The sequence below is a fragment of the Quercus suber genome, unplaced genomic scaffold (genome assembly GCF_002906115.3).
Source record: "Quercus suber isolate HL8 unplaced genomic scaffold, Cork oak 2.0 scaffold_148, whole genome shotgun sequence".
Lineage (NCBI taxonomy): Eukaryota > Viridiplantae > Streptophyta > Magnoliopsida > Fagales > Fagaceae > Quercus > Quercus suber.
The window spans coordinates 236,877-249,055 of NW_027069609.1; the positions used below are offsets into that span (position 1 = coordinate 236,877).

The 12,179-nt window shown below is 33.2% G+C and overlaps 1 protein-coding gene and 1 non-coding gene across 2 annotated transcripts; both read right to left on the reverse strand.

Moving 5' to 3' along the window:
• Nucleotides 1-494: 494 nt before the first annotated feature.
• Nucleotides 495-2,798, reverse strand: LOC111986677 (GTP-binding protein SAR2-like). The gene is made up of 5 exons (XM_065777086.1): nucleotides 2,503-2,798; nucleotides 2,270-2,371; nucleotides 1,961-2,077; nucleotides 829-1,117; nucleotides 495-685 (listed from the first exon to the last, which is right to left on the reverse strand). Exons 1-5 carry the CDS (start codon nucleotides 2,563-2,565, stop codon nucleotides 495-497), a joined length of 762 nt encoding a protein of 253 aa, XP_065633158.1. The 5' UTR covers nucleotides 2,566-2,798.
• A 7,900-nt stretch (nucleotides 2,799-10,698) lies between these two features.
• Nucleotides 10,699-12,179, reverse strand: LOC112005640 (uncharacterized). The gene is made up of 2 exons (XR_010630308.1): nucleotides 12,049-12,179; nucleotides 10,699-11,285 (listed from the first exon to the last, which is right to left on the reverse strand). It is a non-coding gene; the product is annotated as an uncharacterized LOC112005640 (transcript).

Below are 12,179 nucleotides of genomic sequence, written 5' to 3' on the forward strand. Positions count from 1 at the left end.
CCCATCAGAGAGTAGAGCATTTATCATAGTTCAAATTGGGGTGAATCTGAATCCGGATTTCTTGCAAAAACTGATCACAATTGTGTAAGTCATGTTCCATATTAGCCAACGTTGAATCAAAAAATTGACTCTATTTTAAAAGAAAGAAAAAGGACTAAGACAAGCATTCCACTAAACTAAAATGGAGAGTACATCAAAAAAATAGCCTGGCCTAACACAGCAAGAGAGTTAGATCTAGGCAACCGCTAAACGTGCAAGCTTTCTTAAGAGTAAAAAAGAAATTTAATTTACAATCACATATCATCATATTGTACAAATCATTAACCAGGCGACTGAAGGAGGAAAATCAACAATCAAACCGATAGTGTGTCCAACAGCTCCACTCGAATTAAAAATGTCAAGTGGAGCTGATGCCTAAAAGATACATAGATACCACCTCACTGTAAGAAAATTGCTATATGAATCTGATGCCTAAGATACTGCCTTTACTATTACTAAATGTACTGAGAAAGCCACTTGAAACCATCTAGATACTGCTTTGAGTAGTATGATTCAGCCACAAACACCTCAAGGGGACGGACATTTGCTGCCAGCTCTACATTACCCTTCCCGGTGGTGACATTGGTCAGGTGGAGCAAGGAACAACAATCATTTTCTGAGCAAGTAGATACATCTCTTGTTGTGCCTAAAATAAGAAATGGAACATTTGCAAAATTCTCATCAGAGAGTAGAGCATTCAGTTCCCTTCTTAACCCCGGCAATTCATTCCAGATCATGATATCAACATCCACAATGTACACAACTGCATCCATCTACAAAACAAAAAACCATCTAGATACTGCTTTGAGTAGTATGATTCAGCCACAAACACCTCAAGGGGACGGACATTTGCTGCCAGCTCTACATTACCCTTCCCGGTGGTGACATTGGTCAGGTGGAGCAAGGAACAACAATCATTTTCTGAGCAAGTAGATACATCTCTTGTTGTGCCTAAAATAAGAAATGGAACATTTGCAAAATTCTCATCAGAGAGTAGAGCATTCAGTTCCCTTCTTAACCCCGGCAATTCATTCCAGATCATGATATCAACATCCACAATGTACACAACTGCATCCATCTACAAAACAAAAATTAAAATGTATTTAGGAAAAATGCAATACTTAACAAGGAGGATAGTTAACTTGAAACATGATCCACTTTGTTAGGAAATCAGACAGCAATTTGCCAAATTCCCAATCCAGAATCTTAAGATGTATTTAAGGAGCATTTTTTCCCCACAATTCCCTTAATGGTATTTAAAACAACTAACAAGAAATAAGGTCTAAACAAGAAAGAACAATCAACATGTAAGAAGTCAATGATGTACTAGTAAAATTATGAAATTCCATATTTTAATGAAAGAGATCTGCAATGATGCAATATTTGACAATGTGGTAGAATGACAGAGAATGATCTATGTATGTTGAAACATGTTAAAAATAATATAATAGTTTATGATGTATATCATGTTGAAATTGAAAACTAATGTAGAGAAGCGGAAGCAAGATAAGAGAAGAAGAGAACAAGAACACATTAGGGTTTATGTGGTTTGGCTTGACAACCTATGTCCATGGTGTAAAGCCCTAGCAGCTACATTGTTATTATAATATGACGAAGTAGGATTTACAATGGTTTGTATAGGATTAGCAGAGTATAGTGTTAGCTCTAGATGGGCTTTAACATTGAATCAAAAATGGACTCTACATTAACACACACTCAAACAAAAACAAAACAAACAAAAAAGATTATATCAGATAAAACAGCCTGGTCTAACACATTACACAGCAAAGAGAGTTAGAATTAGGCTACCCAAAACATGCAAGCATTCTCAAGAGTAAATATGAAATTTAAATCACACTCACAATATCATTAACCAAATATTCTCATCAAAGATGATTGGAAGATCGATTGAGAAATATACCTTGGCAAAGTGGTCTCTCGAAGCTTTACGAGCTGCCTCATGACCTCCTAAATCAAAAAAATTAAACTTGATACTCCCAATACAAGACACCCATGATGCCTCATAGCCAATTATGCTCTGCAATATTCATTAACCAATGCCCACAAAAAATGACATCAAGTCAATGGTAATCAGATTGAAACTTTCCTAACTTTTTCTCAGCAAAAAAAAAAAAAAAAATTCAGGATTTCTTTTCCAGAGAGGTACTTCATATCTTGAGCCACAATAGGAAAAAAAGAAAAAGAAAAAGCAAAAAAGAAGGAGAGGTACCACATCGAAGTTGCGTTTCACTGCCCTTTTGTACTCCACATCCTTGCCCAAAAACAAGATATTGGCCTCCTTTGAATTTGGTTCAGAGGGACTAAAGACACCCTGCTTTTCTCAAAGGACAAAAAGAACACATTCAAGTTAACACAAAGCTTTTTAAAAATGAGCAAAGTTCTTAAGGAATCAGAGAGAGAGAGAGAGAGAGAGAGAGGGGGGGGGGGATCAGAGAAAGGCACCTGATTAATGAGGAAATGACAGTTTCGAATCAGAGACTCTTGAACCCAGCTGAGAAAACCCATGTTCTTCTTCCTTGTTCTTTTCTACTGTGTGGGAGAGAGAAAGAGATTGATTGTTGTTTGTGTAGGGTTCTTTTATAGGTCATATGGTACTAGCAGATTTGCATAAACATTAAAAGCACACATTTTGGGGAAGGAATGAGCATGAAGTGATAAAACGTTGTTGTCTTTGCCAGTGAGTTAAGACTTCAGGGACAGAAGAAAGTGTGGGGTAGACAGTTGATTCTCGTCTACAACCTTGACACGTGTTTTATGTGGGGGGGGGGGACCAATTCACTAACTACCTATAGAGTGTAGACTACATATAATAGTTAAGATGGAATCGACATTGTTTTCCTCAAACTGGTGCAGCAATTCTACATTTCTAGCAGCTTCTTGTTTCAATATCAATTGGGGCTCACTATGGTCCCAAAAAAAAAAAAAAACAAAAAAACAAAAGGGTGCTCCTTGCATTGGGGCATCCAATATAATTTCAGATGGGAGATGACAATTTCAACCTACACCTGCGGGTACTCGTCTCACCCGCTCTTAATAGGCGAGTTTTATCTGCATCCATCTCGTTCATACTTCAATAATTAAAAATATTTTTATAGGTTTTTTTTTTTTTTTTTTTTTTTTATAAGACATATGTATGTGTTTTTAAGCCTTCTAGCTTTAAATTTATGATTTTTTTTGTATCGTATTATTGTGTTTGTTCTTTTATGTTTTAATATTTACATTGTTTATATTTTTTAGTTGTCGTATTGCTATGTTTGAATTGTTTTTGTATTTCTTATTACTTGAATTGTTGTATTTTTTTGTTATACTTTGAGATGGTTTTGTAATGTCAGAACTTGTTTTTTTTTTTTTTAGTGTTTTATGAGTTTTAATTTAACGTGTACAAAATAAACCTTTAATAAATTATATATATATATATATATAAAATTTGGGTGTGGTGGGGATGGATACCTGCGGGTACCTATTAGAATGGGGTGGAGAAAAAACCTGTCCCAAAGTGGAAGTGGAGCAGAGGCAGGGAATAGGAAACCCGCCCCATACCCGCTCCATTGTCAATAGTACATAAAAAAATGTTTCTGCTTTTTATGAGTGTAAGATATCTTCCGCCATTAAATATGGAAAATGTTGTTTTGTATTGTACAAAAAGATCTTCTTTTTAATAGAAAAAAAGGGGCTTTTGTCAAAATGTAAAGAAAGGAGAGAAAATTCAGTTCATTGTCCTGGCCAAAGTCATTATTTCAATCGGAATCATTTAAATTCAGAACTTCTTTTCCTAAACAAGTCCCAACAAGTATTATTTTATAGAAAATAATTCCTTACAGTTGAATCAGTATAAAAGTCATTTCTCCTAAGATGCCTTGTCCTCTAAGTTATGCTATATCAAGTTCCAATTCTAGACTATTTACTGAAAAATAATACTCATTCTGTCTCAAATTGTTGGTACTATATATATTCTGTTTTAGAATGTTTCAAAATATTTTCATGTTTCTAAAATAAAAAATCACACTAATTTACTAAATTTTTATTATGCCATTACTTTATTTCTGGGAAAATTTACCCAAAAAAAAAAAAAAACCAAAACAAACCAAACCCTTGAAATAATAAATAAAAACGGGGTGCCTTTTTAGCTGCAATAAAAAAAATAACTAATCAAAAAGAAGTTTACCTTGCACAGGACAATCTCAAAAATTTTGGAGCTTGCTTGGAGCCAGTAATGTTCATTGACTACTTAATATCAATGGATTTTGCATTATAATAGCAGTATATTTTTACATTTGATTTAAAGGATAAGTTTGAATTTGGATTCCTTCTAAAAAGTACTTTGAAAACTTCCTGGAAAAAAGAGAAAGCATTTTTTTTTTTTTTTTTTTTTAAGTTATTGCACTCCGTGTTACAAATTTTTGATAACTTTAAAAAAAAAGAAAATTTTGATAACTTTGTTTAAGGATATTTTGGAAACTCCTATAATTTTATTGAAAAGACAAGACAATAAATTATGTTTTCTTAAAAAGTTGGATTATCTAAAAAATTGAGCTATATTCCCTTATGTTAATTTTTTACTAGTATATTATTTATAAGGGAAAAGTTAATGGATGTTCTAAAAAAATTGGTTTAGAAAATGTTTTAATAAATTTTTGATGGAAAAAGAAATAAGTAAATGAATTATTTTTATTTTTCATAAAAGTTGTATCAAAATTTTCTTAAAATGATTAATTAACAAATTCCCTAAGAGCATGGTGAGCACCTATTAATTGGACCTTATTTATAATTACTCAACACAACTTCTTTACACAACTCAAAACCTTATGCTTTCTTTTTTGCACCTTTTCCTTTTGATTAAAAAGTTAAATATAACTTTAATTCCATTATGAGTTCAACTTTAAGAACTAAAAAATTTTGAAAATGTTAAAAAAAAAAAAAACACCAATATATTCATAATTTGTTAAAATGATAAGTTGTAATGGAAGTAACGTCGCTTTCATATGGATTCACTACTGATACTACTTTTATTATACACCAATCATAAAAAACTAACTCATCAAATATTAAAAAGAAAAAGTTGCAAAATTTTTGTTTCATTAGTTTTCTTACCTTTAAAAGAAATAAATATTATGCTCTGTCCTTAAGAAATAGTCCAAATGTGTGTTGTTTCAAATATTTGTCCATTACAAGAGAATTAAAATTTCATATCTTTTTCCCATCAATTTTTTAATAGATTTTATTTCTCATTATTTTTGTTGTCAATTGTATATTATAAGAGGTATGATTATTTTCATTTTTCAAAGTATAGGAGCATTCTCTTGTACGTTTCCTTAAACCTGTGCTTTCACTTGTACTATTGGAGAGAATACAAGGTTTTAGACTCGTTTAATGGTTAAATGCCGAACTATATTGGTGAATAAGGATGCATACAATAACGGCCTTAATGATTTATGATCAGCAAAAGTAATATGGAAAAATATATGGGTCACATTTTTTTAAGTTTCCTTGGATTTGTTTAGTTGAAGAGATGGAAAAGTGGAAAAATAGAAAGTGATAAAAGGATGAAAAAGTAGGAGGTTAGAAAAATTTTAGTTTCTCTCATGTATGCTTGGTTAGAAGGGCGGAAAAGTAGATGAATGAAAAACTTTTTTATTTAGTTGAAAAAGATAGTTTATTACTCTTATGCCCTTATTACACAATATGTAAGAAATAAAATTTTTGTATAGCATGCGTTTGCGTGCAAATGATTGTGCGTTTGCATTTTTGGCTGGGTTCCATAGCACTGTTCATCATTAAAAATTACTTTACTACAGTATTTTTAGCAATAAGTTTTCAGTTTTTAGCAAAATAAGCGTTATCCAAACAGACCCATAGAAGAAAATATTACTTATTATTAATTAAAATTAATAAAATAACATCTTATAAAAATTAACACATCATACATATAAACTTTTATTAATTTTCTTTATTATTATATATAATATTGTTGGGTGGAAAAAAAAATAGAAAAGAGAGAGGGAGAGAGTGATGACAAGAAGGATAAAAAAAGAAAGAAGAGTGAGACCTATTGGGTAGTGTGGGAGCCTGAGGACCGAGGATGAAGTTGAAGGGTCGTAGTATTGGTGTGGGAATGTTGCAAGCCACGGGCCTGAGGAAGAAAGCCGCTCGAGGAAGGAAAGAAATGAATCAAGGTACTCTGTAGTATTCTAAGTAGGAGCTAGAGTTTGAAGAAAGTGGAAGTCAGTGGACAGTAGGGAAGCTTTTGGTCTGGTGTAGCCTATTGCATCCACATTAAATGGTAGACAACAGCTTTATTAGCCGCATTGATGAAGAAGTGATCTGAACAGTGTAAGTCATAACTAAGCAGATTCCTTCCACCATCTTCTTCAGATGTTTAAAGTAACAAGTGTCATAAAAGGAGAAGGTTAGGTGAAAATGGATGGTGGAGATATGATGGAGGTAAAATTATATAAGGAAAGGGGAGAGCACAAAGGGATCAAGAAAAAAGAGAAGAAAGAAAAAGGAAGAACATTAAGTGAAGAGATTGAACAGTATTACTTTTTATGCAAACTTAGTCTCCTCAAGAGAACTTGTGAGAGCTTGATACTCATTTATTTCTTAATAAAAACCTCATTTTTTCCTGCACTTGTCCTTAGGTAAAGCCCTCTGTTATTATTTGTTCCCTTATCTTACAAATTTTATTGATTTGAGATAGGGTTGAATTGCATAACCTACTACTCTAAATAGGCTTGGGCCACTAAATTTTCTGGTCCTTACATATGGTAATATGCAAACACCGCAAAGAAGTGAGAACAAAGAGAAGAAAGAGATAAAGAATAGTGTGGTTCTTGATGGAAGATGATAAAGAAATGGCTGGATGGCTAGGTGAGAGTTATTAATAATGTGGGTTGTTTTCTTAAAATCATTTGGCTGGACCCCAACATCAAGTTTTCAGCTGTTATTCTCTTTATTTGCGAAAGCTCAATTTATAGTGGGCCCAAAAAAAAAAAAAATTTGTGACTCCACCAAAATCCTTCCTCTCTTTCCTCACCAAACAGCTCCAAAAACTAAATTCTCTTCTTCATTTTCTATCCCTCTTATTTCTCTCTTCAACCAAAATCATCGTAAATCTCATTTGCTTTTTTTTTTTTTTTTTTTTTTTTTTTTTTTGGGGGGTNGGGGGCAAAAACCCACTTTCTTTTTATATTTCTTTAAATGTTTGGAACAATAGAAGACAAGATTTTTCATATTTTAAGGTTTGTTATGGCAGAAGACATCTTACACTTTCAAAAAAAGTAAAAATGTTTTCTAAACATTACAACTTAACAAAGTCACCACACCAAAAAAAAAAAAATCCACCTAACAAATAATAACTTCTCAGTCTTTTCATTCTTTACCCTTCTCTCTCTCCACAGATTGATTCTTGAATTTTGATTGTCGGTGATCTTTTCATATGGCATTTTTGCTCAAACTAGTTCCTTTCCTCATAAGTTTTTGGGTTACTTTCCCTCTTTTATGTGCTACTGAAATACTATTGGAAGCCCCAATGGGAACTCTAATATTTTTTTATTTATTTTTTTACCAGTGTGAGCACCTTAATTGATGAATTTAATGTTGAAACAATTAAGAAGTTGCTAGAAATGAAGAATCGCTCCACCATTTGACATTTTTCCACCAGGGGATGACACGGAAAAAGACTTAAACTGTCCCTGTTGAGGAAAACAAAGTAGATACTAGATTCTCTCTTAACTATAGGACCACACCATATCCAGTCTGGTTAGATACTTTGTGAATTGGTCCCCACATTAACACGTGTCAAGCTTGTAGACGCTAATCAACTGCGTCTATCCCACACTTTGTTTTGTCCTTTAAGTCTTTAAACTAATTGGCAAAGACAACAGCGTTTTATTACTTCTCGCTCAAGCAGTCACGCCTTCCCAAAAGGTGTGTTTTTTAATGTTTATGCAAATCTAGAAGTAATTCACGACCTTTTGTATCCTTCGGCGATGAAATTTTATAAAATACCTTACTATAAGGAAAAAGGGAAAAAATAAACATATAAATAAATACATATTAGTGTTTAAACATTAGTTTGCTGTGATTATAAAAATAAATATTGTTTCTAAAAAAAATTAACATTAAAAAGAATAAAATGTCATGTAGATTTTCCAGCAAAAGAGAGAGAAGTGTAAGTTGATGAGTGTTAATGACAAGGAGATGATGAGAGATATAAAGAGGATCTAAATATTGAATCTTTGTTCTTTGTTCTTTACTTTTCTTGTTTCTTTTCCAAAATTTGAAGAAAGAGAAGAGAAAAGGAGGTGGGGCATGTGTTATTGGGAAAAGATAAGGAAATGAGGTATGAGTGAGACATAGAAAAGAAAAGGACGTTTTGCAAATTTGGAGTGTGTTGTCATTTCAACTGTGAATTTTATAGCCTCTCTCTCTTTCTCTCTCTCAAATGTAATTCTTTGAAAATTTTGTATTATAGGAAAGAAATAAAAATTTGACACTCAGCAAATGAGATTTACTCCCCTCAAAGGTAAAAGTAAAACAAAAAAAAAAAAATTGTAGACACCAAGTTGGCATATCATTTTTATTATTATTATTATTTGAAAACCGTGTAAATATTCCATTTTTTTATTGACAAAGTTCTAATTCTGGAATCTAGACTATTATTCTTTTGGAATGGCCCCCTCATCCTTAACTTATGGTTAAGCATCGGTAAGCCGTATTCTTATCCTTAAGCTTGTTAATTGTTATGCTTGCTCGTTACACATGAGTCCATAACCTATTTAAAATCATTTGAGAACTTTTTGAGCACAAGTCAATTTTAATGAACCAACCACGCGCACTCTCCACTCTCACGTTAGCACACGCGCTATCTCTCTCTATCTTTAAAAAGCACTTCTATGACCCAAAGTTGTAACTTGTCAGCGAATGAAAAGGCATCGGATCAAGCTCATAATTACTCATTAGAGATAATCCCAACTTCCAAAGAATATTTCAATTGGTAATTATAAATTACACTAGCAGCGAGGGCACAAAGCACAAACAAATCCTCAAATTAATTAGACACAAAAAAGAAAAAAAGAAAAAAAAAAGCCTCATTAGCTATTATACTACAACAGAAGCAATAAACTAACAATAAAAACAATAAAGAGATCACCCAAACAACATAAAACCTTGTTCTAAATGGTATTCTTAACCTTAGTTTTAGTTGCTAATCTGTCTCTTTATTTACTTCACTTCTCACTTTATCATTTCGAACCACTTTCATTTTTTATCCCTCAAAACAAGATAAATGGTTAGCCTCTCAAGTCAACATACTTGTTGATACTTGCAAATAAAAACTTTTCACCATTGTTTACTTGTTGAAAGCCTTTACAATACTGGTCTTTGATCATAGAATACATGCATAACTTATAAGCCTTTACAATGCAGGAGGTTTTGTTTTGTTGGTGATAGGTCTTTTGGACATGTCACCTGAATTTACAATCCACACAACCCACAGTTGTTGGCTTAAAAGTTTAGATAATTCCTATATCCATTTGGAAACTAGTCAAAATCTTGCCTATGAGTTCGTTGTTACTCAAATCCAATATGGTTAGTTCTTGCAACCTTGCTAGTGAGTGTGGAATGATTCTAATAGATTATTGTGTGACAAAGTTTAAACTCTATATTTTTTAGATCACCAAGACTTGATGGTACCCTCCCATAAAGGTTGTTATGTAAGACGATGAGAAGTTTCAAAAGCCTTCAAACTTCTTAATGAAACTGACATTTCACCAAAAAATTGATTCATTGACAAATCTAACAAAAATTATAGTACTTACTAAAAATATGTTTTTGATCAATACTGTAACTCATGGCCTCCAAAATTAGTACATTGTGAAAATCTCTATTTTGAATTCTATAATTAGGTTACAGAAACAGCTTTTGGTCAAGAAAGATCCGGGTTGGGACTTGGTAATTGGTATAGGGAAATATTTGCTAAGTAATTCAAGTAATATATATGCAATTAATGACTTTGCAAACTTTTGGAAACGAATGCTACTTTGGTTTGTTGTTGACTTGTTGTCCAATCTTTATAGGAAGTTAGGTCTTTTTGTTTTGTACTTTATTTACTTTGGAAAGCAACGGTGAAGCTAAGTTTACTTCAAACTTCCAATGATATAAAAGTAGTTCCGGATTAGCAAAAGATAACCTAAATTTAGGAAATGACGAAGTATATGATTGCTTTGAAGCTGAAAGACATGTATATGATTAAATGTACTAGTGTTTGTGCTTGAAGTGCGTATAATGGGTGGAGATATAGGAACTGTTGATAAAGAGCCTGGTGACACAGGCACTCAGCTTCAACATCAACCTCAAGCTTAGTAAATGCAAACACTGAAGGGGAATTCCCTAGAATGGACAGAGATTGCCTCCAAACGGATTTCAATCTTTTACATTACTTCCGAGTCCCTTCACCTAAACCAAAGGGATATCGTTTTATAGCAGGCGATCAACTCACCAAAATCAGATGGATATCATGGGGTACTTCTCATAGGGGCTCCTAAGCCAGATGGATCTCATGTGGTTTTTCTTATAGCAGGCAATCAACAAAGGAAAATCAACAATCAAACTGACAGTGTGCCCATAAAATCCACTCAGAAAAAAAAAAACCAAATCTTCATTTAAATGTCTAAAATAAATAAGACACCACTTCATTGTGAGAGGGATGTTTAATGCATATGCAAGATGAACCATCTCTCAAAAAGAAAAGAAAAATGAAAAAAGAAAAAACATCGCCAATACCTCTACCGCTACTTAATGTACTGAGAAAGCCACTGGAAACCATCTAGATACTCTTCTTTGTGTAATGCTTGAGCCACAAAAACCTCAAGGGGATGGGCATTTGTGTCTGCCAGCTCTATGGTGACATTGGGCAATCTGAGGAAGTAACACAATCTCTCTTTTAATAGAAAAGGAGTTCCAGTAGATGTTAACTCTATGGTGACATAGGGCAAACCGAGGAGGTAACACAATCTCTCTTTTAATTGAGAACGAGCTCCAGTAGATGTTACGCCAAAAATAAGGAAAGGAACTTTCTTAAAGACTTCATCAGAGAGTAGAGCATTCAGCTCTTCTCTTGGCCCCAGAAAATGCTCCCAGAGTTGAGCATTCAGCTCTTCTCCTGGCCCCAAAAGTTCCTCCGTAGTTATGGCATCAGCATTCACAACGTAAACAATTGCATCCATCTACAGAGCAAAGATTGAAATGTAATTAGCACAAATGCATTACTTAACAAGGAAAGATAGCATGGTGGACTGGAGCAACACGCATTGACAAGCATAGCTCAACATTTTCCACTTTGTTAGCTAATCAGGCAGCAATTTGCCAAATTCCCAATCCAAAATCTCAAGAGATATAAATGGTATATAAACTACAAGACAAAGGCTAAACAAGGAAAAAGTCCACCATGTTTCCGAAACATGTTTCCTCTCCCTCACAAGGGGTGGACCCCACACCTCTCTCCTAAACAAGAAAGTATAATCTGTCATATAAGAAGTAAATGATGTACTAGTAAAATGACAAAGAGAATGAATTATGTATGTTGAGACACTATTAGCAGACCTTCTAAAACAAAATGTGCTATAACCGAACTCCCATGATCAATGTTTTCCTCCCGTAAATCAAATATAAACACGGAAATGTTTGCATGGGAATACAAATACAATCATGTATGTCATGTTCTCTATTAGTCAACATTGAATCAAAAAAAGACTGTTAAAAAATAAAAAAGGACTAAGACATAAAGGATAGCACAAAACTAAAACAGAGTATATCAGATAAAACAGCCTAGTCTAACACCGCAACCGAGTTAGATCTAGAAAACCCCAAAACATGCAAGCTTTCTCAAGAGTGAAAAAGAAATTTGAATTTCAATCACATATCATAGTATTGTACAACTCATTAACTACATACTCTCATCAAAGATAATTGATAGATTGAAAAATCCACCTTGGCACTGTAGTCACTCCAAGCTCTGTGAGCAATCCTATGTTCTCCCAAATCAAAAAAGTTAAACTTGATTTCGCCATTACTAAACCCCCATGATGTCGAGTACTCAGATGACACCTGCAATATTCACT

What these genes read in the sequence shown, in the direction of transcription:
- LOC111986677 (XM_065777086.1), bottom strand. Translation starts at nt 2,565, where the DNA reads ATGGGTTTTCTCAGCTGGGTTCAAGAGTCTCTGATTCGAAACTGTCAT. An exon ending in GTCATTTCCTCATTAATCAG is followed by an intron (nt 2,372 to 2,502) that starts GTGCCTTTCTCT and finishes TGAGAAAAGCAG; the next exon opens with GGTGTCTTTAGTCCCTCTGA. An exon ending in CGAGAGACCACTTTGCCAAG is followed by an intron (nt 1,118 to 1,960) that starts GTATATTTCTCA and finishes TTTGTTTTGTAG; the next exon opens with ATGGATGCAGTTGTGTACAT.